Raw genomic sequence first — 27610 nt, 5'->3', positions numbered from 1 at the left:
ACCAACTCCTTGTGAAATACTGATTCAAACTTTTTTTTCAGGGAGAGTAATGCAGACTCAAAGACATACTGCTATAGGTAGGGAAACTATTAACCTTGAATGATGAGTTCCTAGCTGAAGCTACGCATGAGAGTCTGTAAATCAGCAGATACAACTATTTCAAGTCTATTTGAATTTTTAATATACTCACAAAAACATAAAATATTTGTTGAGATTCAGCGCTAGCCTAGAGCAGATAAGTGAGATTCCAGACAGCATAATGTTCAATAATTTGCATAGATTTTTAGAGGTACGGAACACCTGTTTTATTTTCTTGGTCATCTGTGTTTCCTACTAACTTCTACATAGTTGAAACACGAGGTTGTATATGTTCAAGCTCGCAAATAAGCAAGGTAAGTAAAATAACTTCCACAGTATTTCGCATAGTAAATTAATATACATACCTAACATTAGCACAGTAATAAAAAAAAAATTAAAAAAACTATTAATATTGAAGATACTGTAAGAAACCATAATCTGAAAAGAAAGGAAAAATGCCAGTACTAGTGTGTTTCGAGTGTTCTTACCGAAATACATTTGACTCCGAGCCTGGTCTTCTGGAACTAACGAAGCTTCAGCTAACGTGTCAAATAGGCAGCCAACAGGATCGAGGGGGTGCCCCACCCAGCCTTCTCCCCATCCGCTGTTGCTGCCGATGCCCATGCCATTGCCTGAGCACCGGGACACCCCCGACGATGCCAATTGGCTCTGGTGTTGCTGGTCATGCCACTTCTTCTGTGCTATCAGCTGCTGCTGTTTCATTGTTCGCACCACAGACACGGCCAGTCGCAGTGCTGCTGTCTGGTGGCCATGAGACCGTAGTGCATCTACCCGAGCGGCAGCCGTAGGTAATGGCTCTGAAATAAATAAGAAAAGAAAAAAAAATACACGTTTCAGTAAATTGGACAAAGAAACGCTGGACATGCTTAATAAGGAATCTACTTGATTAGAAGGAAGCTTTGAGAATTACTTTATTATTACTTATTTATTTATTTACTATACTCAAAATAATGAGACATTACAGGTACAATAAAACCTATTTACGTTGTCCCTCTTCGATTCCACAAAAACATCCAATTTATACAGGTGACCAACTTACATACTAAATGTAATGCAATTAAACATGTCTTAAGCTGGCCATCATTGGCTAAATAAATAATAACGTATAACTTACGAAAGAGATGAACTTAATCAGTTGGTCTCTTATTAGGTTGGATCAAAAGATGTAGAACAAATTTACAGATGTTGAAGTTACAAAGGTAGCCAACATAACAGACTATACTATATATGACTGGATCTATATGGTTCTAAACGTATACGGTAATATTAATTACACAGTTAATTTGCAGGTTATGGTACCCTGCTTGGTATTTTTTATTTGAAATATTACTTTATCTATCACATAATATTGTGCTTGAACTAAGCTAGCAAAGCAGGAACCACTTATATTCTTTTTGCCATAATATTTCCCCTACACTTTTTGGAAAACTATTTTAAAGACTGACAAAGTTGTTGAGGAATAGTGATCAAAGAACTTCTCCACATATTTAACATTGGAATGTACAGTATTGCTGTAATGTTAATTTAATTTGCCATAAGGTGAGATATTTAAGATAGTTTGCGCCATCTCAGAACTGAATTACGAATTTCATGTATGAGACATTAGTAAGATACCATTTGATAAAATCCGGAAAAAAAAAAAACTTCGAACCGTTATATATCGAATTAGGCAGAAGGGAAGAAACCCGTGAAACGAAGTTGTGCCTCCACAGCAGAAAAACTCAAAGGCTATTAGTGTTTTCATACATAGCTATTTTTGAACGTGGAAATATCAAGAATCGGCCTATCCTTGAATAAATGCCGGTAGCCCCTCCAAAGACTTAGAATTAGCAAGTTGGAATTGACACATTGAGTACATGTTCCTAGTACACGTTTAGCTCAATTTCGCGTAATAATGGTATTACTGAGTTTTACCATCCACTAGTTTTGTCATCCTATGCATGAGGTGACCAAAATAAAGGCAATAAATAATACGTCAAAAGAAGGAACGGGAGAATAGTTTAATTCCGGTGGTAAAAGATAGCATTAGGATTCCATGTTATAGTTGTAAATCCACGTCTTCTATAGCCTCGAGTGCAAAAAAACGGAGGTTAAACTCCAAACAATCATAGTTCAAACACAATCACCATTTTTGATTACAGTACTTTCTAATTAATTAAATCGTCACAGAGTTTAAATTTAGAATGATCTTCATTTTCAGTTTATTTATTTATTTATTTTTAATGGGGGTATCATGAATCCACAGTGGCCACCTCTTCATATGATGATCTCACACAATTGATAACATTTTCATATCTGTCTGCAGCCTGCTTTAGAAAGTTAAAACTATAGCTATCTGCAACAATATCGTGAAAAACTGTTTTAAGATAAGCACCGAAGGAAATTTCAACAAGCCACGACAGAACTATGATACAAATTTAGCAACATTTTTCAATATCACATCATCTTAGTCAAGGAAGTGAAAATATAAAAGTGATCAACCTGTAGAGCACTATTTCGGTTGAAATAAAGTATGACAGTGGCTTACAATTTGACAGCATGGTCTTCGCACTTCTATAGAACGCTCAATAATAATAATAACACAATAATAATGAAAGTATGTTGAAATGTATGTATACGTTGGCAATACTAGAAAAACTTCAACACAAGAAGAAATAACAACATGTGAACGCTACTGAAAACTAACCTTCAAGCTATGCCAGAATTCTTGTTAAGATGTACGTATTCTTGCACAATGATATTTTACCTAATAAAGATGTGTTTTATCATTGTGTACCCAAGTCCTTTTACTTACAGCCTTGACTACTGTTTGTAGACTACGTATACTTACTTATTAAACCAATTCAGTTCTGTGGAAAGAGCTAAATAGGTATAGTTTTAGAAATACATTAAGTATTAGCAGACAGAGAATAATGCAGTTAATATATATACACATGGGTGTTGAAATTAACACTCAAACCCTGATTTGTCGCTTACCTCGAGGTTGCCGTACCCATCATTACCTACAGAACCCCCTGTTTTAAAAAAGTTTAGTGTTTTATTCCTTAAATCTGTACTGACCACCGATTTGCTGGAAACCTGTAGAAGTAATCCACTGATGATGGATACGTCAGTTGAGAATGATGGTGTACACAGAGCACAACAAAATTTAAATGATTTTGCATGTACTAAGTACCAGAAGGCACAGAAATCTAATTCTGCCTAATATGAAAACTCCATTACTTACCATGCCACAACGGATGTCCCTGAGAATTAAAACTGCCTGAATTTCCACAGCTATCTGGAACATGACTGCAGTACGTGTCACTAGAGAGAATATTTTTTAGGTGAAGATTGTCCCATGTCATTCCAACTGCATCTAATGCCCTGCAGAACAAACAAGTATATTGAATCATATATGTATTTTTATATAAATTTCAATGTAAATGAATTTTGTCAATTACTTCTGTTTTATTTCTCTTGCAATTACTAAAGTAGGAGATGACACGCTGACATAGCTGCGGCTCAAAATCTGCTTCATATTTCCCTCGTGGGATGAAAGAAGACACTCTATAAGATTGGGGTGGAGGAGTTGACTAGTTCCTCGACAAATAACATACTTTAAAATATATGTATCCTAAAATTATATAAAGAAAGTAAGACAAACTTGACTACAAATATTACGATCTTTACTTTTATCAGTGTATCTTGAAGTCTTTTCCTTTGAAATTGGCAATCAAGGACGATCTGCTATTGCTTCATCCTTACTATCCTCCAAACGAATTCTTTTCATTGTTTCATTTGTTTAAATGTTTAAACACGTATCTACTCAACTTCTTTTATCAATGTAGTCCATGTTTAATCACTATAGGACAAAACAGTAAGGAAACAAATTATATTAACAGACATGAACAGACAGCAAACAGTAAACGTAAGGATTATAATTAATTTCGATCTTGGAGGAAAGTGATGTAGTTTGGTGTAGGTAAACAAGCTTTGAACCTTGCAGCTAATAAGAAATAGAGCACTCGACAAGATGAATCCCAACATACTATTCTAGCCAGTCCTTAAACTACCCCTTTACCAAAATTACAATTCTAACTCGACTGTCCAAATACATTTAGACTAGCTCCTACAAATATCAGCATTTACATTCATTGAGTCCCCGATCATCTACACTAACTCGATTCCTTTCAATTGAACAACCAAGTCCATGATGCACCTGTTGAACTGGTTATATTCAAATTGCTGTCTCTTGAAACATACAGCATTGTTCTTCCAATTTTATGCATTTAAACTTGAAAAGCAAAATTCATTGGTCATTCACTTAGGCATGATATATTTTTTCCAGAACACTTCTCAAGGCAAAATATTAGGGAAGAAGACGCGAGGACGACCGAGAACATCGTACCTTAAAAGCATGATCAATGAGATGGGACAAGGAGATGAAAACGACTGCTGAAAATAGGAAGCTGTGGCTACAAAGTTGAAAGAAGAAAAAAAAAACACGAAAAACATGAAATATACGTAACATAACGTATGTAACAAGTCAAAAATATACGAGAATATTACTTAGCAAAGTATGAACAAACAATAACTACATCATACGTAGAAACACTGGTTTATAAGATAAGTCAGTCAAATTTCTCCAGCAATGATGACAGCAGTCATTAGAAGACAAATAACTTGACCTCCTTTCTGATCGGAAGAAGTGAGCAAAGAAACTTTTTCAGTACTAAAAATATTTGATTAATAGCATCATATAGACAGATATTTCTACGCTCTTTTATATCTAACTCTTCAGCAGTTGAAAATGGCTTTTTACCATTGTTTATTTGAAATCCGACGAAATAGTTGCAAAACTACCACTGATTTCGAATTTGGTTGTTAATAAATATTTGGAGTGTTCAAAGGAGATGAATGGAAATTTTACTTTCCTTATATTTTTGTGAATTCTCTCTCTCTCACTCAGATAATGTAATTTAAATACTGAAATACTATCAAGATTTTTTCCGTGTATTTAGTAATATAAAGATTCTTTTAATTCTATAACTTCTTGTGCAGTCTGAGGAGATAAACACTAAAAGAGATGTAACGTCACTAATTCACTTACATCCCTTTTATGCAAAATCTCATTTAATAATAATAATAATAATTACCATGAAAGCGTAAATTACGTAAAAGTAGTTACCTGTGAAATACTGTTCGTGGTACTGTAGAAGTGGAAGGTCGAGAATGAGATCCGTGATTGCCTAATCTCGCTAGGCGAGAATTTCCTTCCTGACCTTGGTACGGCGCCCCATCTTCATCTGAACTACTATCCGAGGAATCGTCTCCCGCATGGAACTGGAAAAGATACATACCAAGCAATTAATATTCTTCCGTATATATATTTTTTTTTCACACATCTATACTTACGATCTATTTACAATAGTCAAGAAATCAATTCGAATTGATATTTTGTTTTCCTTCAAAGAAATTTCTTAGTACAGTACACTCTAACAATTATATTTTAACAACATTTTACTTAGAAGTTTACACAGAGTATGTTTTAAAAATTATGCGGACACCACAATCGTATGACATTCCTTGCTTACTATTTAAATTCGCAGGCAGCAACATTCAATAGAAGGATCGTATTGTTAGTATTAAATTATCAAATTCAAATAACTTGCAGATAGCATCACGACTAAAGGTCACGCTGCTGTCTGTATACGAATCCATAATTCATAGCATTCAATACTCAATATTAATTCATTCTTTCGGCTTCCACGATTTCTTCTACACGTTTTAAAAACCAACCAATTACTTCTTTGTTTCAAAGAATTCCGCCAATGGTGGATCTAGCCCGGACCCGGGGGCCTAGGCTGCCCTTAGCTGGAGTAACAAAAATAATTTAAGCTATTGTTTATACATTTTTGAAAGTTTACAGTACATTCATGATATACCTATGATAGTCTAAGTTTTGGCTGCGCCCCAATTTTTATCTTCTAGATCCGCCACTGAATTCAACAAGAATTTTTATAACATAAAAACAAAAACAAAAAAAAAAAACCTCTCATAGTAGAGGGATGATTCCGAATTTGATTTCCTGTAAATTTTCTAATTAATTTTAAAATATGAAGAACACAAAGTTTTAATGCTTTACAGTTTAGTGGATGAGTTATCCATACTATTTGTTGCATTTAATCTTTTCATTAGATTCAGCCTTCAGTAGATCCGTAATATTTATGTTCGAAAACGTGCAGGATCGTACAGGATTTGTATATTCACGGTTTGAGTTACGTTAACTTTTCTTTTAAAAGAAAAAGAAAAAACTTCAATAATTTGTTAAAATATTAATTTTATTTTTTATCTTTGCAAAACTTGTGAAGTAATCGGCTTGGGTAGTACTAAGTTATTGTTGAATTCTATTACTAAGTTTTATATATATATATATATATATATATATATATATATATATATATATATATATATATATATAAAGAAGAATATATTATTTTCCTTGTGTGTTTAGAAAACTATTATGTATGTAGTAACTTCATAACTGCAAGAAACACTTGACCATTATAAACAAATAATTACACAGAATCGAGAAAACAACAATAGCATAATAGAAACACAAAGCAGTGATATGCAAAAAAAAAAAAAAAAAAAAAAAAAGTGAACTTACTCCTTCTGGCCTAGAGAGCGGCTGAGGTCTGAAATCAGGATCCTCTTGTGGACAGACGTCTATGGAGGCCCATTTTTCTAATAATACTTTCCAGTGCTGTTTTTCTATGTGACCACAATGTGGATTTAATACTATACATACCCATAATGCACCTGCAATATACAATTTATTTTATTTTATTTATCATTTGATACTGAACCCTGTTTATAGTTAATGAAAATTGTATTTAACACACATTACAAGCAGAAGTGAAATTTAACGAAACATTCTATTTATACTAATGTTATCTGCCATCAAATTTACTACTGTAAACTACATAACGAGAATACTATACAGTTGAACACGAGAAAGTAGACTAACTAAAGTTTCAGGTGTTACGTATTATTAATGAGCACCTGAAATGTAAACGGGAATAACAGCAAGGACAGGAAAGGCTACAGAAGAATGCGTACTTTGTGGTTCGCTGAATCAAGGGTTTCGAAAGAGATTAATGAAATCCTTCATGTGAAGTATGTACTGCATGGAGAAGAGGCTTAAGCATCCGGAAGAAGGAATGGAGTGCGAGTAAAACCAATGAACTGTTGTTCTGAAAATTACGAGCTAAAAGAACAATATTGGAGCAAATTATAAAGAAATGAATTGAGACACGATACAGAAACGACCGAGGGGAAGAAAAACGTCATAATTGATAAATGGTATTTCTGAACTATATTACATCCTTCCCTCCAACCCCAAGTAAAAATTCCTTAGTTTGAATCAAAGTGGAAAGAAACTAACCTTACAAAATACCTTTATTAATGTCACATAATAAGAATGTAAATCCCAGTTGATGCTACGAGGGAGATTCAGAAAGTAATGCCTCCAAGTCCATTACTTGGCCAATAGTATTGTAAACAGTCTGCACTGTTTATCAATAATACATTCATGTTTAAGGTTTAGAATGTCACTTGTTTCACCTTCCTATCTCTTCTCGTTCCTTAGTAATGGAGCAATCCATGGTGTCCAGTGGTGATGTCCGGTTGAAACAGCGGGCTGTCACTGAATTTCTGACTGCGGAAGGTTGGTGCCCAGGAACATTCATCGCCGGCGACGAGTCGTGGATACACCACTATGATCCGGAAATGAAGCATCAGTCGATGGAGTACCGCCACACGTCCTCTCCTCCGCCAAAAAATTCAAAGTTATCCCATCTGCTGGCAAAGTGTTTGTTGACGTTCTGTCTCATCCTGCCTATAGTCCGGATCTTGCGCCCTGCCACTTTTGGCTCTTCCACAATCTTAAGAATCACCTTAAGAGCCAACGCTACAGTTGTGACACGGAGGTGGAAGCAACAGTTCGGCAACGTGTCGCCAGCAGCCAGCACAATTCTCTGCCGACGGCATGACAAACCTTGTTTCGCGTTGGCGTAAGTGTTACCCGTAACGGGGACTATGTTCAAAAATGATGCTACCATTTATAGCTGACATTGCAAGCTTTCCACTGATACCTGTATCGGTGCTATCTGTCAAACACAAATTGAGGTATCACGTTGGAGGCATTACTTTTTGAATCACCCTCGTATGAGGTGAAATAACACATTAATAAAAGGTTCAGAACTATGATTTTTCTATGTTGTTATAATTTTATATGTTAAATATATAAAATTCGTCAGCAAAAAGTTCACAACTTGTTCAAAAGCTCTTTAATCAATAATTTCGAAATGAATAAACCAATTCCAGTGCAGTTTCTAGACACTTCTTTTTCGTCTGAAAACAACTTTAAAATCAAGATCAACATTACAGAGTAAACTTTATTCCTGTACTTTATAGATAGATAGATATAGACGATCCTCAGTGTGTGTGAGAGTTTACCTACCTAACTGATCCCAAAGTTGCCTACATTTGTCAGTCATAGGAGATCCTTGGGACTTCCACAATATAAGTCTAGGGTCTGCTAGAAACTGTTCCGTAATGAGTGTTAACATTCTAGCACCGTTCGAATCTCTCGCTCGAAGCATCTCCCTCACCTGAAAACAAGAGAAAAATACTTAATTTCATATGTGTAAGAACTACGTAAAGTTTGTACACTAGATAAAACACGGATATCCGGGAACTTATTTTAATATTCGAACTAACATACATCGAAAATCTCACTCCATGTTCAAAGTATTTAAGTATTTTTGTAGATATTTGTCTCTTTCAAGTTAATACTTTACGAGGTGGCAAATTATTTATCGCTTAAAAAAAAAATCAATAAAAATTTCGCACTTGCATATGTTACAGGATACATTGTTTATGTGCTATGAAGAAAAGCAAAAATGAGAAAGTGTTATTTTTACATAACAACGGCGTGTTTTCCGTCTTAGTAACAAGGTCGGAATAAGCATAAATTACTTTATTAGCATGTAAAAGGAAGACTGCCACAAAAACAGAAGTGAAAATCCTCTAATGTGGTGTTTTCCGCTTTATGGAAAATCCGATAGCTTATCATTACTTTAGCATTTATGCTTCCAATTCTCTTCTACACCCGACTCTCCATTATTCTTATTCCATTATGAAAAATTGATCCACTTGCAAGTTACTTGCAAATGCAAGGGTTTAATTTACTTTTTTGGAGGGATAAGGATTATTCAAGCTTAAAAATAACTACTACTTTAAAGTTTTAGTTTGAAGGGAACTTTTTTCCCTTTATGTATATTATTTAGGCTACCATACTTTTTATATTATTTTTTAAACCTAGTTTTTGAAAATGTTGTATGTCGAACTTTAAAAGTAATTACTGAGAGTTCTATATCCTACATGGCTCAGTCATATTATGGCATGTTAAGCAGTGGTTCTCAAACTTGTTACCGCGACTCACACTAAATATTAAAAAGTATTTTGTGGCCCACCTGCTTTTATTCAAATATACATTGTCGTTCTACGCAATGGTGGTGTATTTCAAACCAATTAAATTTTGTAAATCATATTTCTAATTTTTCCATATAAATGTAACACAGAGCTAACACTATTCCCAACGCATTGTCCTACCCCTTAACAGATTTTGGCTTACCCATTCTCTTTCCATCCAAACCCAACATCTCTATTGACTGTAGAAGAGGGCAAGGCTTTGAGTAACCACTTACTCTTCACCTCATTAACAAACACTTCCAATTTGCATTTCCTGAATAGTACTTACTTTACAACATATCTTTCTGGATCAAATAAAATTTCCAAAATTAAAAGGAAAAACTTCTCGCGACCCACCAAAAAACCGGTCCACGACCCACACTTTGAGAAACACTGTGGTAAGGTATTTTCTGTTGTTGTAAAGTTATGTAAATTGCTACCGTATTGTGCTTGTTTCTGCCGGCGTTGAGAGTGCTGAGTAAGATGGAGTGCAAATACCAATGTAAAATCTAACAGAAAAAGTATGCGATGAATATATGTTGCTTAAATATCTAGAAAAGTTGTTGCTAATTGCTGTTAGGCCTGGACTATAAAGGGCGCTAAAAACGCAGCGTTAACGCCGGCTGATTGGGGTAATGACTATACCATTGGATGGACTATATAAAAATTTTCAACGCGGAGCGAAGACGCACTAACCGAACGTTGAGAGTATTCGACGATCTGAGTGCATTAACAACCCGACGTTGGTAGTATGTATGTATACGAAATAGAAGAATCTTTAAAATATTCAGCGGCCTCACAGTTTAGTAGAAGAGAAAAAAAATTATATCGCGAAAAATACAATCCACAAACTTATTACAATTGTTGCACACACAAGTATTTTTCGAACATCCTTCCGGTATAAAGTTTAGTGTAGTACTTCAAAAGTGATTATTGTGAATAAGAAAATATAAACGTAAGAGGAGGTACTTTTTAAGCTATTGAAAAGAGGCTTTGACATACTGTGCATATGCTACGTGTATAGCGAGCGCCTGCACAGTCCAAAAAATAACGCTTCTTTTTCCGCGTTGCTAACGCCACGTTAACAGCATCCGTATACTCCAGGCCTGACAGATTGTCCACTTTAAATAGTCTATGCTTTGAAGTGAGAAAATTCTACTTTGATAGTACTGTAAGGTCAGGTGTCTTAAGTATTAAGAGAGTAAAGTTTACGAGAATAAAATGTTAATATAAAAGACAGGAGATGCCTTTTTCTTAAGGTTATATTTTAAAACTAATTGTTGAGTTTGTCCTATCCTGGAGAAATTAACATTTTTAATAATACGAATACAACTATAATAGTTTCTAAGTTAGGAGCAACTTCTGAAAATTATGTGGCGTGTAGTACAAAATAACAACAATACAGTAACTATTTTCGCCTTTTAAGTTTTACTGTATTTCTATATTTATTTACTGTTTTACTTATTTCTTTAAAAGGCCTGATCACTGCGAAATTAAAATACCGCTAATTTTACAGTAATTATGGGATTATCTTCAAATAGATAAAAGATAATTGAAATGTGGAACAAGAGCGCGCTAGACAATATTATTTTGCATGACGTACCGATATCATGAGTCGCCTAGTAGCTTTCCGTTTGCAGCCATTTCGAAACGCGAAAATAAATGCCGATTTTCTAAATGGCTGAAAATCGAAAGCAGATAAGTCGTGATAACAGTATCTTATATGAAATAATCTTGTCTTTACTAGAATATCTTTATTATTAGTAATACTTTCAGAGTTGCGACCACAACATGCATAGATTTTTTGAATGGTTTTCTTTTTCTTTCTTCTTCTTAATTATGAAGCTATTACTGGTGGCTACAAAAACCGGTTTTTGAAAATTTTTTAAAAGTGATTTTTCGCCGGAACTGGTTTCGATTTTCTTCAAAACCGGTTAGGTTTTCGTCCAGAACCGGTTCGATTTTCTCCAAAACTAATTCGGTTTTTCACCGGATCCGTTTTCCGTTTTTTCAAAACTGGTTCCAGCTTTTCTTATTTTTAATTTGTTCTAATTCTGACCAGAATAGCCACAAAAATAGTTTTGTGTGTTTACCAAAAGTTTTCACTGAAACCAGTTTCGGTGAAAATCGAAACTGGTTTTGAATAAAATAGAAACCAGTTTTGGAGAAAACCGAAATGTCGGTTTTTCAGATTTCGGGTTTTCTAGAAGCTGGTTTTCGGTTTTTGCCCGGTTTTCGGTTTAAAAACCGTTTTGCCCATCCCTAGCTACTAATTAACATTACTGAATCGAAGATAGACTAATAGGCCTTATTATTACTGAATCAACTAAGCTGGAGATAGTGATGATTATTTTGCAATTATCTGCATTCACATTTCAATAATTACAAAAAAAAAAAAAAAAAAAAAACGCTTTTAAAGCAGTTTGCATCACAAATGAGAAACACGGAATTTTTACTACGTGTTAAGCATACGTAATTTGTACCGTACTTACTTTTGCAAATAGTGAGTTCAACTGCTTATTTGCATTGTAGTAACCTCCCTGAGACAAATAGGACTTGACCTGTTCACACACTTGCTCCTCGTCGAGGTGCCAGCTGTGATCGTCGTCTGCACTGGCACCTGCTGTAGGATCCGGTGCCCCTAGGTCACAAAAAGAAAAAAAAATAAATAAATACATGTATGTACTCGTATATTCGTAACATTCCTTACATATATTCATCATACGCCTTAGAACTTTCCTACTATTAAAATAGTGATGAGATTTCATTGATCTATTTGAAAACTACATTATGGATAGTAGGGTATCATAACATACTAAGCACTGACGACACGATATTCTTGTCCCACAAAATATTTCACAACTAATTGTCATACTGAATGCACAGTTTATAAAGAACTATTTCTGCTTATAATAAAACGTTCATGACTCATTATCATTCTATTTAGTCACACCAGGGGCGGATCCAGGACCGACTTCTGGGGGGTGGGCAGTGGGTTGTCATACTGCTACTTTTAAGGGCTCCAAACTTTGGGATGGGCTTTATTTATATATATAAAATAAGAAAGTTTCCTTTTCTGGGGGGACGATCGACCCCCCCCCTGGATCTGCCCCTGAGTCACACTTAGATTGTATATGATTTTGTTTAATAGATATACAATTTATTAATATGTCACTTATAATCACTTGAATCGTAATATATGTATCGGATTGGTCAAATTACAAGCATACGGGGATTACGGATTACCCATTACTGTAGCCAGAATTACAAATCTCGCCACTATAAACCTCTCTCGTAAATATCATAGTTTTGACTAGTTCCTTAAATTCTAAATAGAGCTCTCACGTGGCTATATGGTTCTCGTACGCGCCTTTGTCACGGGAGATCCAGGTTCGATTCCTCGTGGAATTTCATGTGGTTCGGATACCACGTTAAGTTGTAGATCCACGTCTGATATATTGTAGTCTCGCTGCTGAAAGGGACGTTTAACTTCAATTTCTGTACGTTTCTCCTATATATATAATTAGTACAGTATTGTATTCATCCCATATGTTACCAGCTGTAACAAAAGATAAAACATTGTAAAATTTAAGAAAATAGTCAAAACTACGATATTTAAGGGGAAATATTATACTTGCAAGATTTGTATTTCTGGCTGTAGTAGTGGGTAATTACTGTCTCCTTGCAATTTGGCCAATCCAATACATATGATCCAATACAATAAGTGGAACACTAATAAATTGAACATGGTACGTGTATAATATATTGACAGCTCTTGAGAAAAGCTATATCGGTAAAAATTAACATGTTTACGTTACGGGCAGAAGGAATTAATTCACATTTTATCAGTATAAGTTGTATACAAGGATTAGTACATATTCTTAAGTATTTTTTCTTACCTTAGCTTAGTAAGATAAAATATATTTTTTGTTGATGTTCAAGAGTCGCATTTTATATTTATTATTATATGTAATTATGTACATTATGACATAGTGTTTTATACACATGAGATGTACTTTGTAAAGGTAAAATAATAAACCTTGAAAGAACTGTCGATGAAAGTTCAAGAAATTCTTATCATTATCTCTTTATTTAAATCATGCATTACACAGTGTTACATGCGTAAAATTATACAGGGTGTTTCAAAACAACACCGACGTTTGGGAGGTGATTCCTGATATTAAAGTAAGACGAATAGTATAGATCAACCTGGGTGCACAAATACTTCCTTTCGGAATTATAGGCTGCCGAAAACGAAAAAATGAATTTTAAACTCCAAAACTCCATAATTGTGGGAACTACCGTTCCTTGGTTCAAAACTTCACTTAGGAACTAATATGTGCCCTATCCAAAAATACATGTTACAGAATCCTGCGGTACTCACGCAACAATTTTTATAGAGATAGTTGGAGAGTACTTCAAATTACATGCCCGTAGCCAAACTCCCTTTATATAAAAATTGTTGCGTGAGTACTTTCGAATTCTGTACCATGTATTTTTTGGATAGGGCACATATTAGTTCCTAAGTGAAGTTTTGAACTTAGGAACGGTAGTTCCCACATTTATGGAGTTTTGGAGTTTAAAATTCATTTTTTCGTTTTCGGCAGCCTATAATTCCGAAAGGAAGTATTTGTGCACCCAGGTTGGTCTATGCTATTCGTCTTATCTTGGTGTCAGGAATCACCTACCAAACGTTGTCGGTGTTGTTTTGAAACATCCTGTATAGATAGTATTGTATATATATATATATATACACACACAGGGTGTTCGGAAAGTCTATATACACTTGATTCGTGACATATTCAAAGGCACAAAGAAATATTTTGTATGGAAGTTTCTAACACTTCGTTGTGTGGAATTTCTGCAATCCAGTCCGCCAGATGGCTCTGAAGTGACTTCTGCGTCAGATCTTGCGTTAACATATATACAGATAGTTATAAAAACAATGTAAGCCCTTAGAACAAAATACAACTTGCTTGATTAATACGGTGTTGGACTATCTTTAAGCCTGTAATATAGCTTGTATTTGTCATGGAATTGAGGCATATAACTCGGAATTTGTTTCTCATTGTTCATGTAGTGCAGCATTCAGTTGAGTTTGGAAAATGAAGAAGGAAATCTATGCTGAACTGTCATCTTAAGTTAAGTAAACAGCATTTAGAAGAAAAACGCTTCTTGGATAAATTCATTTGAAATCACTCAATTAGATTAAAAGATCGTTGATAAAATTTATTATTTTTTTAATTTTTTGTGCTTAAAGTTGTACCATATTTTGAAATTTGAAAACAAGCATACATTAATTTTCTTTTTATAATGTTCAGTTTTTCTTTTGAGCAGTTATTTTGTATAAAGCCTATTTTGCACTTTACAACAGTTTGCGATAAATTCTATAGCTTCGTTATTTTTTAAGGCATTGCTTTCACACAAAAATCATTTGAAAGATAGTTAAATGTACACCATTTTATGTTCAGTATCAGATTAAGCTTACTGATGTCTATTCTGTAAAAATTTGAGATTTTTTTTAAGTTTTAGATATTTCAGGCTGAATATAGCTGATTTTTTTTTAAAAAAATCGCAATACTTGAAGTTCCATAACAAACAAACAAACAAAACAAAAGCGGCGAACATTTTTAGTACTAGTATACCACAAAGCCTATATCTCGAAAAAAAAAAAAATAATAATAATAATAATAATAATAATCGTGAGTTTTATTTTTTTCTTTAAAATTTTTAATTTTAAAAACGGAAATTTGCATTTTTCAAACTTTCATTTTCAACAATTGTTTGATGGTATTTATAGTGTAGTAGGCTTAAATACGCACTGAACACAAAACGTACACTTAATTCTTTTCTTTTTCTTTGAAAATAGTACCTTCAAAAACAATGGAAGCTACAGTGTTTAGCACAAGCCTTTGTAAAGTACAAAATTGGCTTATGCGCCTATACAAAATGGCCACTCAAAAGAAAACTGAGCATTTGAATGAATCTTTACTCTCAACTCTGAACATGCTACAACTTTATGGGAGAAAAAAAAACTCAGCAATCATTAGTAGATTTGATATGGATTTACCCTACTTGGCAAATACAATAAGAAAACTACGAATTATTAAATGGAAGCATGTTTTACCAGGTATCCGATTTATTTCTGAGCGTTGTTGCAAAATTTCGTCAGCCAACTTTTGGGCAGTGGGTAACACCTCCGTGTGGTGTTCTGAGATCAGGTACTGCACAAACTTCTGGAGCTGCTGCCGATCCATCTGCAACAGTGTTTCTGGAAAGATTAACAAATATTAATTAATAATCTTTGAAATAATTAGTTAATAAATAATCTTTGAAAAACAACACTGAAAAAAATTTGTTCTCCGGACAGCGGCATATTGTACAAATATACGGAATCCTCTTGCTTAATACAGAAATCAGTACGTAACATATGTTATCCGTATGCTACATAGGCACTGCCCTTAGTCGTTACATCATGCCGTTGCAGGATGTCTGACATCTAACAGTCTTTCTTATATTACATACATATATGTATATTACCTTCGTCAGCTATATGTTTTATACGTAAATTTGTATGTGAGATCCTAACCACTTATATTGTTTCAAACGGAAAGTACGTACAGATGGAACACTTATACGGAAGATATTATAAAACATGCGTTTTCAGTTATACGTTTGCTCTACGTTAAATCCAAAAACTACACGATTTACAAATGTAACATACGATTTTACGTACGCCACATCATTTTTTTCTCAGTGAAGTTTCCATAAATTTTAAAAAAGAAAACAAATGTAAAGACTACATAGGTATATATGATAAAACTCTATGTAGATAACATTAATACAGAATATTAGCATTCAATCGCAGCTTTATATTAGTATTATATGTTAATTTGGATCTTTAAAACAGTAATTATTTTGACTCACATCTATTGCTCACGAGACGGTCTATAGTTTCGAAAAGGTTCCGTGAAAAGAAGGCTTCTGTCTCGTCTCCTCGGTAACATTATGCACATCTGCGGAGCGACATGGACATTGGTTTTAATAAAAGTGAATCATTATAGTGCAAAATCTGCTTCAACATAAATAGCTTACATATTTTGAAATAGTTTTTCTCAATTTCATAGAGCAAAGTACATTTTATATAATGTGCCGATTTCGCCTCGAATAAAGTTCCAATTTCACCTATATTAATAAGTTACAAGCCTTATTGTAAAAATGTAGAATATAACCCGCAAGCCGGTTAATGTTCAAATGGAATGATATTGTTAGCAATATTCAAGTTGAACTGGGAAAGCCAGGACTTTCTCCTCTGACCTTCTTTACCTAAGCTTTCAATTTCTGCATTTATTCCCAATAAAGGGACACCACGCTTCAACGGATAAACAATCGATAAGTCTCGTATATTAGGAAAGAAAATAATTAAAAGAAAAAAAAACTGTTGTACTTTTCAATATGAAACATCTCTAAGTTGTGAAATGTAAGCGTATTTCTATTTGGAGATAAAGGACCTTATGCAGAATCGTTTTGATACATGATTAGTGCCATACTAAAGAGTTCGACTAACGTATATTTCCTGCAGTAGTCAGGCATTTAGTATGACGCTAATCGTACCTCAAAACGACTCTGCATAAGGCGGAAAATGTCTTTATAGATGCTAAAGCTTCATTCCTTGACATACTTCGTATTCACTCGGATGCTGTAGAAATTGCAACTTAGACAACATTCGGATTCTTCTGAAGACTAACGCCAGCTTTTCTTCAGCGAAATTTAATTGTTGCCTCATGGAAGCAGATAGATCACTGTTCTTTTTCGAAGCGTTGTTATTCTAAGTTTTTAATCGTAGTCATCATATTGTTTGTTTGCAAATCATGAATCTTCTCTTGCTGAAGACGTTTATGAGCCTTGGAATTTGCACCTATGTCGTCTGAATTCAGAGAAAGCACGAATTGTTTGATCTTCTCAAAATTATGGTGTGCTTACGAAAATAGCACACTCAGTTTACAATGACTGGGAAATTTGGAATAACATTTTAGAAAGTACCAATAAAAGACCAATAAACGATGAGAAAATGGAAGAAAATGAGATTAGGGGCTGGTTAAGCAAATAAAGTGACAAGGGGCTAAAAAGGGGGGGGGGAACAAGATGTTGGTAAATTATCGCCATGGGAAGCAACATTTGACACTTCAGCTACCTTCGGAGAGAAAAAAAGTGTGTACCTAAAAATCCTAACCCTAGTCAGAACATTCTCTCTTCCCGTGATGCACTCAATGTTTTAAATAGGTAAATACATAACTGTCAATTGTTATTCTAATCAACTACCTGCACACAATCGTGCGACACCATAATCCCAAACCAAAAATTTATATATATATAAAAAAGGGGGTTGGTATTGATGACGGTAACGGTCCCACAAGAAATCAGAATTGCAGTTCGTAATTCAAATAATAATAATAATACTAATCTTCTAATAATACATGAAAGTACACTTATGAAATGAAATGAAATTGAGTTTTACGTCCCACGGTTACGCCGCTTAGGCTAAAGAGACGGTGATGATGAGAAATGAATGAAATGGTGGAATGAGGAAAATAGAAGGAAACGGGAGAACTCCAAGGAAACTCATACACACGGTGCTTGTCCACCACAAAGTCCATTTGGCGCGAGCTGGGATCAAACCAGGGAACCCATGCACCAGAGGTAAACGATCTACCACAGAGCCACCGCGGCTCCGAAATACACTTATGATTTTATTTCAGATCATTACACACACTTAAAATCATTACAGACATTACACTTATGATTTTATGTACGTTGTATTACAGACATGCTTACATATTTTGATGAGTGTTACAGTATCTGAATGGAAATTTTACGAAAAATTATTTAACGTGCAATTAGATCCTAAATACCTAAGTATCAGAGATGAGATCGTGGCCACACAAAGAAATCTCGACTTAAGGGTCTTCACTACAGCGAAATTAAACTACCGCTAATTTTAGAGTTTTTCTGTGATATCTTCAAAACAAATAGAAATATTCGAAAAGCAGAAACGTAGTGAACTAGATAATACGATTTTGCATGTGATACCTTTGCCATAATTTACCTATCTGCTTTTGGTATGCCGCTATTTACAAAACCCGCAAAAAAAAAAAAAAAAATGCTAAATCTATCTACAGTTGCAAATCGAAAGCAGATAGATGAGTTGTGATAACGGTCTAAATCGTATTGTCTAATTCACTATGTTTCTGCTTTTCGAATATTTTTATTTGTTTTGGAGATATGACAGAAAAACTCTAAAATTAGCTGTAATTTAATTTCGCTGTAGTGAAGACCCTTAAAAGGTACTGATATGTGACTTGAGGAGCTTCAGTTTTCTCTCCACCTCCACCCCTTCCGAATTCCCTGAATTTTCTATTCGCACACTATTTTTGAGTAACTCTAAGCAAATGTTTCAGCTCATTTATGTCCACGCTTCAAAGCAATATTTTCTTCTTTCATTCAAATCATATTAAACTACAGATAACAAGAACATTTCACGCAAAAGAGAAGACAATAGTAATGCACAAGTCCTATCAAACAAATTGTTTTTAGCGCCGTTTGAATCCAAGAACTGTAAGATCTATAAACCAGTGGCTATTATATATGAATCGGAGAGTTTAACTGCAGGGAATATTGAAGAAACTGAAGCAGGTGCAGGTTATTTAGCTAAAAGCGTTTGCTGTCCAGCAATAAACATACTAATTAGGGAAATTAGGTGGAGGAAATATAGTTCGGGTACAATGTGTCACTTCAATCTTGCGGTCTTGTGCAAAGTGGATGCAGCTTCCGTTTCCACCTGCTTCCTTTACAACCGTCGTTGCTATAACAACCAAAACTTACTACCTCTCTCCAGATAGTATTTGATTATTAAATGTGCGCAATGTTGCAACCCCAATGAATTAATTTCGCCTTCTCCGGCGATACACAAACTTCCTCCATCTTATATGAAATCAATAAATCACAAAAAATAATTTTAATTTTCATTCGCCTTATCGACTCCTCCTGTGGTGAAGACTCTTTGGTATTACGAGAAGCTAAGATAAGGGACACCCCCCAAAAATTTCTCTTTTACCTGATCTCCGTTCCCAATTTGGTACCTAAATCTATTCTCATTTCTAACTAGTGCCAATATTTTTCTGTTTTAACCCCCGTTATCGCATATAATTTACCTCATACCTCTAAACTTACTAGTGTTGAGCCACATCTATTAATTATAGTTTAGGATAGTGATGTCCAAACTACGGGTCGTAGACAAGACGTGGCCCCCTGAAAGGTTATCCACGTCATAACTCTACAACCGACGAATGAAAAAAAAGATACAAGGTTAGCATAAATGATTCATTCATTTTGAAAAGGCTATATTTTCAAAAGTATTTCATGTACACACATGAAAGATATATGAAAAGAACCACAAACTCACCAACTATGTATTGTGTATTCCAGATGGCAGCAGGAATCAATATCCTGATTGAGTATGGAAGTGTAGCAGTACGAGGTTAAGAGTCTTCATCTCGGCGAAATTAAAATACCGCTAATTTTACAGTAATTATGTGATATCTTCAAATAGATAAAAGATAATCGAAATGTGGAACAAGAGCGCCTTAGACAATATTATTTTACATTAGAAACCGTTATCACGACTCACTTATCTGCTTTCGATTTCAAGCCATTTTGAAAATCGGCATTTATTTTCGCATTTCTAAACAGCTGAAAACGGAAAGCCACTAGGTGACTTGTGATAACGGTACCTCACGCAAAATAATATTGTCTAGGGCGCTCTTGTTCCATATTTCAATATTATCTTTTATCTATTTGAAGATATCACATAATTACTGTAAAATTAGCGGTATTTTAATTTCGCCGGGATGAAGACTCTTAATACCTGTCGAAAATAGAGGGAATGCAAGAGAAAAGACGTCATCTGGAGGTCTGTCATGTCACCAAAGGGACACATATTGAACATTTGTAGAGGATGTATAAATTTGGTGAGTTTGTGCTTCTTTTCATGTATCTCTCATGTGTGTACGTGAAATACTTTTGAAAATATAGTCTTTTCAAAATAAATTAATCATTTATGCTAACCCTGTATATACTTGCGCACATGTATCCTGCTACTTTAATTGCAATTGAACGATTTTTTTTCTTTTTTTAAATGTTTACTTTCTACTTCTGGAAAACCTGTTAAAACTTAATGAAATTCTTAACTAAAAATTTTTGTGGCTCAGAATTTAGTTCTGAGTATAGACTATTATTTCTTAGAACAGTTTATATCACAATTAAACAAGATTCTTTTTATTTGTCTATTAACATTCTATCGAATAAATACTTTTCTTAGAACGTAGTGAATTAACTTGACAGAGAAGCTTATGGATTACCAACGAGCGTTATGAAGATTGTAACACTGTTCTGTAAATTTGCACTAGGCTTCATATCAGATTGACGTATATTTGACTAATGTAGTGTACTGACCTATTTGTACGCTTGCAATTGCCATTTTCTTTCTTTTAAGTAACGAAAGGAATAAAGAAAGACTTGTAATCAGGGAGAGAGACTGAGAGACTTCATTGCATTTACACTTTTGCCACTTTTTTTTTTGTTTGTTTTTTTTGTTTGTTTTTGTTCATATAGTCCAAAGTCTTCAAGTATCGAAACCGAATTTCAAGCATAAGGTGTTCATATGACTTACTTTAAATATATCTACAAAGTAAGGGTAGTAGCCTCGCTGCTGAAAGGGACGCTAAAATAAAATCAACTCGATTACAGAAATCGCAAATTGATGTTTTCCTCCAAATGGTTGCTATAAAGGAATTCTCTCTTGCGGGAAGATGGTTTTAGCCTCATAACCTTCGAAACGGGGAACATGGTGATCTTTTCCTGGTGGAAGCTCATATGATTTGGATCCTATATGTAAATCGCGTTCCCTTGAATACAAACCTTATATATATATATATATATATATATATATATATATAAAAGGAATACTAAACTCAGAAAAGAACTAAACTAAAATGATTAAAGCGGACGCAACATTTGGGGAAAACAAATGCATATGACGTAATCTAAAATTGAACTTCTGAACATGCTTTCCACTGTTAAGTGCTATACAACTAGCTACCAAGCAATTCAAAAAATGAAATGAAATCTTTTAAGTTTTACGTCCCACGATTATGCCGGTTAGGCTAAAGGAGACGAGGTGAGTGAAAAATGGTGGAATAAAGAAAGTGGGAGGAAATGGGAGAATCACGAGAAAACCCATGAGCACGGTGTTTATCCACCACAAAGTCCACACGGCGCGAGCTGGGATCGAATCAGGGACCTTAAGCACGCTCTACCACTGAGCCACCCCCCACCAAGCAATTCACTCAATGCATTATTACTTTATATGAAATTTTGCAGACCAGGAACTTGTTTCGACCTTTCTCCTGACTATATGATTAGCATACAACCGGGGACTGGTCAGATTTCTGGCGGGAACTCAGGTTGTTAGGGTCCCACGATAAGCAGTTCACGTTTTATACAGCCTTATAAATACTAACTAACTAACTCTATGGCCTATGGAACCCGGAGGTTCAGTGCCGCGTTCACAAAAGCTCTCCACTGACTTCTATCCTTAGCTAATTGCATCCAGTTTCTACTTTGTATTCCTATCTCTGCGAGATCCATCTTAATATTGTCCTCCCATCTGCGCCTAGGTCTTCCTAATGGTCGTTTTCCTATGGGTCTACCAGTCAAGACTTTGAAAGCGTTTCTACTTTCTTCCATTCTAGCTACATGACCTGCCCACCTAAGCCTCCTAGACTTGACGACCCTAACAATGTTGGGTAAACCGTATAAACTATGTAGTTCCTCGTTATGAAGCTTCCGCCATTCCCCATTCTCGTTCCTCTTGGGTCCGAATATTCTTCTCAGGATCCTGTTCTCAAATACTTTCAGTCCATGTTCTTCCCTCAGAGTAAGCGACCATGTTTCACAACCATACAGAACAACAGGCATGATTATCGTTTTATATATTTTAAGCTTCAAATTCCTCGACAGAATTCGCGACGACAAGAGATTTTGAACCGAATAGTAACACGAATTCCCTGCTTTTAGTCGACATTTAATTTCTTCGTGAATATGATTTTCGTCTGTTAATATTGATCCTAAATATTTGAAAGTATCCACTTTATCAAAAGTATTATTTAATATTTTTACGCCTCCACAATTTGCCGTATTACGGTCCCGACGCACTTCCATGTATTTAGTTTTCTCTGCATTTACTTCTAAACCCATGTCCCTGCAAGCGTTTAATAAGATCTCTGCATTTATTTCTACTGTTCTCCTATCATCCCCTATTAAATTTACATCATCAGCATATGCCATAACCTGGTGAATGCCGTTCAACTCTAGGCCCTGGTTGCTATCTTTGATTTTCCTTATGGCGTATTCCAGCACAAAGTTAAATAATAATGGCGACAACGCATCTCCTTGTTTCAGGCCATTTTCGACGTGGAAGCTCGTGGACAAAAATTTTCCTACCCGGACTTTACTTTGGGATTCACTTAAACATATCTTAATTAATCTAATTAGCTTTCTCGGTATTCCAAGTTCTGTAAGAACGTTGTATAATGTTTCTCTCCTAACGGAGTCGTAAGCCTTTCTAAAATCAATAAATAGTTGATGTACCGGGGTATTGTATTCCCACTTCTTTTCGAGTATTTGGCGAATGGTAAATATTTGGTCGATAGTTGATCGATTTCGTCTAAATCCGCACTGATAATCTCCAATAATTTCATCTGCGTATGGAGTCAATCTTGCTAACAGAATATTTGAAAGGATTTTATAGGATGTTGACAGAAGAGAAATGCCTCGATAATTATTACAGTCAGTTTTGTCGCCTTTCTTGTGAATTGGAACAATGATTGATTCTTTCCACTCTTGTGGCAATTCTTCCTTGTTCCAGATAAGGAGAATGAGTTTGTGTATCTTGTTCCACAATTTTTCGCCTCCAGCTAAAATTAACTCAGCCGGAATTTCATCTACACCCGGAGATTTGTGTTTCTTCAATTTCTTTATAGCGGCTTCCACTTCTATTCGATTGGGTTCTGGAATATACGGTTCTGCGGTGTGTATCTCCTTTTCTCCACGCACATTAGTTTTTGGCTGCGTGTTCAGCAAATCGTCAAAGAAATCTTTCCATCTATTTAAGAGGCTATCCGTATCGGTGAGAACTGTTCCGTCAGATTTCTTTAATATATAAGCACGAGGTTGATAGCCTTTCTTAAATTCGCTGATCCCCTTATACATGTCCCGAATATTTTTATTTTTACTATTATCTTCAAGTTCCTTAATTTTAGCTTTCAAAAAATCCCGTTTCTTTGTTCTAAAAGTTTTGGAAGTTTCCCGCCTGGTATCTGCGAAATTTTGTGTAGTTGTTTCATTCGGATTTTGTAGCCACCGTAATTTTGCCTGTTTTCTCTTCTCTGCTAGTTTAATGCATTCTTGGTCGAACCATGGTTTGTTCCTACGTATTTCCGCGTGTCCCAATTTTTCTATTGCTGAACTTTTAATGCTATCTCTAATTTCAATCCAAGTATCCTCAACACTAGTGCACTCCGAGTCTTCTAAAACCGCGAATCTATTCGAAACTTCAATCTGGTATTCCTCTCTTACCTGGCTCTCTTCTAATTTCTTTAAATTAAATCTCTCCGTTTTCGGACATTGAATATTACCTTTATTCAACGATAATCTCTCCCGTATTATCGCTACTACCAGGTAGTGATCAGTGTCACAATCAGCCCCTCTAAACGACCGGACGTCAATTATGCTAGATTGTCTTCTTCTATCTACTAAAACGTGATCAATTTGATTATGTGTTTTTCCGTCTGGTGATGTCCAAGTGTATTTATGAACGTCGCGATGTGGGAATTTTGTACTCTTCACGATTAGGTTTTTGGATGTTGCAAAGTTCACGAGTCTAACACCGTTGTCATTACTTTCCTTATGCAAACTTTCGTTCCCTATAATCGGTTTGAAAATATCCTCTCGTCCTACCTTCGCATTGAAATCCCCTAATAGAATCTTCGTATGGTATCGCGGGAGTTGGTCAAATATCCGTTCCACTTCTTCGTAAAAACAATCTTTTATATCGTCACCCTTATCTTCAGATGGAGCATGTACATTTAAAACAATAATATCACACCACCGTCCCTTAAGAGTAATGAAAGAAAGTCTGTCAGTAACAAATTCAACCCGTTTAATTGCTGGTAATATTCGTTTGTGAACGAAAAACCCTGTTCCTAACTGGTGATTTTTATTTCCTTCCCCGTAAAAAAACGTAAAATTTCCGGAATTCTCAGATCCATTTCCTTCCCACCTAACTTCCTGAACTCCTACTACGTCCATCCTGTATTTCTCTAACTCACTCGTTACAGATTTTAACGCGCCTGCCCTATAAAGACTTCTAATATTCCATGTTCCAAATCTCATGTCCATTTTCTTTTGCTGATGTCGTGCCAAGTTATCAGTCCTTGTCCGAGGCTTTTGTGAATGTTTCTGAACAAGTACCTTTTTTTACAGGATGAGGGTGTTAGCCTTACCCAAACCCCCAAGCTGGAGGACCACTCCTAGTCGTCTGTCCGCGACTGCTTATTCAGTATATTCGCAGCTAACCTCTATATCTAGAGGCCTTCTCCTCGATCCGCAACCTGAGGACGCGCCATGCCGTGGTGACAGGAACCCACGTTAGCCTTATAAATATATATATTAACTCAAATCGATCGACTTAGTCGACTTTACACATGTAATAACATTGAATACCTTGTTATACAAAGTATAACATTAAGCATAACAAAGTATAACAAAGTATAACATATCGAATTACATTAAGCAAGCAATGAAACAACAAATTATCTTTCTTTGTATTCAATTACTTGAACTGGATATTTGAACTTTAATAGCAGTAATTTATCAAAGGTAAAACAGGGACTTGAAATGCTATCTCACAGTGAAGTCAGTAGGAATTTAATTTTTGATTTTAATTTAAATCAAATGCAGGAAAAGAAATTGGAGTCCTCTTTATTTATTCGTCACTATAACACACAAGCTTTACTACACTGTGTAGGAAACAGTGGTATGTGTCGCAACTGAAATGAGATTCGTTGGAAAATGTCATAAAAGCTAGCTGGAAGACCTAGCGTGAGAGGAACCTCAAGTACATCTTGAGAGATACTTTTTAAATCCATGCAAGAATAACCAGTGCCCGCTTCAACAGAACAGAGTCGCTCACTCGTGAAGCGAAGCCAATTAAAGAGACAGAGCGACTGAAGAGCCCTCTCTTTAAAGCTAGATGTGCGCAAATTTAATCCCGATCCATCCTGGATTCTCTCTCCCTCGCTTTAAACAGGTCGATAAGGGTCACTGTAGAGCAAACGCCCCGGCAGACGAAACGCTCACTCGTTCGCATGGGGTCTGCCGCTGCAACATCACTTGGGGAGGTCTTCCATTTTTATTCCGCCAAAGACTCTTTTGTGCCAATCGATTTTATTGTACTGATTGCACCTGAAATCTCTGTGATATATTCGATTATGATGGAAAATCAGAGAACCATGTTGAAATGTACACACGAGAGATATATCAATACATCAACATAGGTTGTATCAATATATTTGTACATACACTTATCTGTGATTAATTTACCTACGTATTTCGATGATACTCAACGAGGCTACATCAACTTCGAATAAGATAACGATCGCAATTACGAACCGCAACATTTATTTTTAGTTAAAGATGATAGATGACGAGCATATGTTGAAAATCACAAGGAAAAAGAGATACAAAGACATTTACTACAACTCATATCCCGTAATTTTATTTTATTATTACAATTAACGTTACTATTTCTCATATTTAGTTCTTAATGTATGAAACATATGGTTTAGCTCAGCGTTTCCCAACCGGTGTGCCGCGGCACACTGGTGTGCCGCGAATGGGCCGCTGGTGTGCCGCGAGAAAATCGAAACAATTTATAAATTCTATAGGAATCAAATGCAAGACATAGGGGAAAATGTATATTTGTATTTCACATTACTATGAACCTCTACTATAAATCTACAATTTTAAGTTTCATACTGTGTTACTTTTCTGTACATTTTTAATGATGGAAAACGTATTTATCATTATCATCACCATTATTGCTTCTTTATTGCTGCAGTCTATTTCGTAACTTGAAATTTTAACATATCATTCAATAAATTCAACAAAGCAAATATGCATACATTTGTGTTTTAAAAGTATAGAGATTTGTTTATTTATTCGTTATTTAGTGATCTTCCCTTTTAGTTAAAGGTTAGGCACAGTTTTCGAAAGAGAAAGTGGATTTTTAAAACCCGAGTCTTATATTTCATTGTAATTGTTTTCCATTTTAAAATTAGAATGAAAAATAAGCATAATAATTTACGATGGGCAAAAATCAGTGATCGTGCTTTCTTCTCTGTAAGGAGATCAGTAATCATATAAAAATACCACGGTATTCTATATTTACAAATAATATATATATATATATATATATATATATATATATATATATATATATATATATATATATATATATATAAAATGGGTGTGCCGCAAGAATTCAAGTTACACCTATAGTGTGCCGTAAGTTGAAAAAGGTTGGGAAACGCTGGTTTAGCTGATAACTAAAGATCGGCAGTTATGGAAAAACACCAAAAATGGCAGAGCTGTGAAGAATGTGGATTAAAATAAATGTTGCAAAGACAAAAGCTATTGTGATTAGAACGAAGCGGTCGGTGACAAATTAGAAGTAGGAGAGGAGAAATGGAACGTTTGCCCAGTTTCAGATATTTGGGTAGTATTATTAGTGATACGAAGTGTAAACGTGAAATAAAAACAAGGATAGGAGTGGCGAAGAAGTTCTTGGGAGGGCGAAGATACTACTTTGTGAGCC

The 27610-nt window shown here is 35.0% G+C and overlaps 1 protein-coding gene across 2 annotated transcripts in view; it reads right to left on the bottom strand.

Moving 5' to 3' along the window:
• LOC145673496 (zinc finger SWIM domain-containing protein 5-like) overlaps window positions 1-27610 on the bottom strand; it is a 384102-nt gene that overhangs the window by 27048 nt on the left and 329444 nt on the right. For both annotated transcript variants that reach the window (XM_081743256.1, XM_081743258.1), the window contains exons 4-10: window positions 15746-15889; window positions 12111-12259; window positions 8606-8756; window positions 6752-6903; window positions 5270-5424; window positions 3326-3465; window positions 567-896 (exon numbers count right to left, since the gene is read on the bottom strand). In XM_081743256.1, coding sequence (XP_081599382.1) covers window positions 567-896; window positions 3326-3465; window positions 5270-5424; window positions 6752-6903; window positions 8606-8756; window positions 12111-12259; window positions 15746-15889 — 1221 coding nt within the window. The remainder of the gene's footprint in view (window positions 1-566; window positions 897-3325; window positions 3466-5269; window positions 5425-6751; window positions 6904-8605; window positions 8757-12110; window positions 12260-15745; window positions 15890-27610) is intronic.

The sequence above is a fragment of the Thermobia domestica genome, chromosome 16, assembly GCF_964235325.1.
Source record: "Thermobia domestica chromosome 16, izTheDome1.hap1.1, whole genome shotgun sequence".
Taxonomy (NCBI): domain Eukaryota; kingdom Metazoa; phylum Arthropoda; class Insecta; order Zygentoma; family Lepismatidae; genus Thermobia; species Thermobia domestica.
This window is presented reverse-complemented; position numbering and strand designations above follow the sequence as displayed.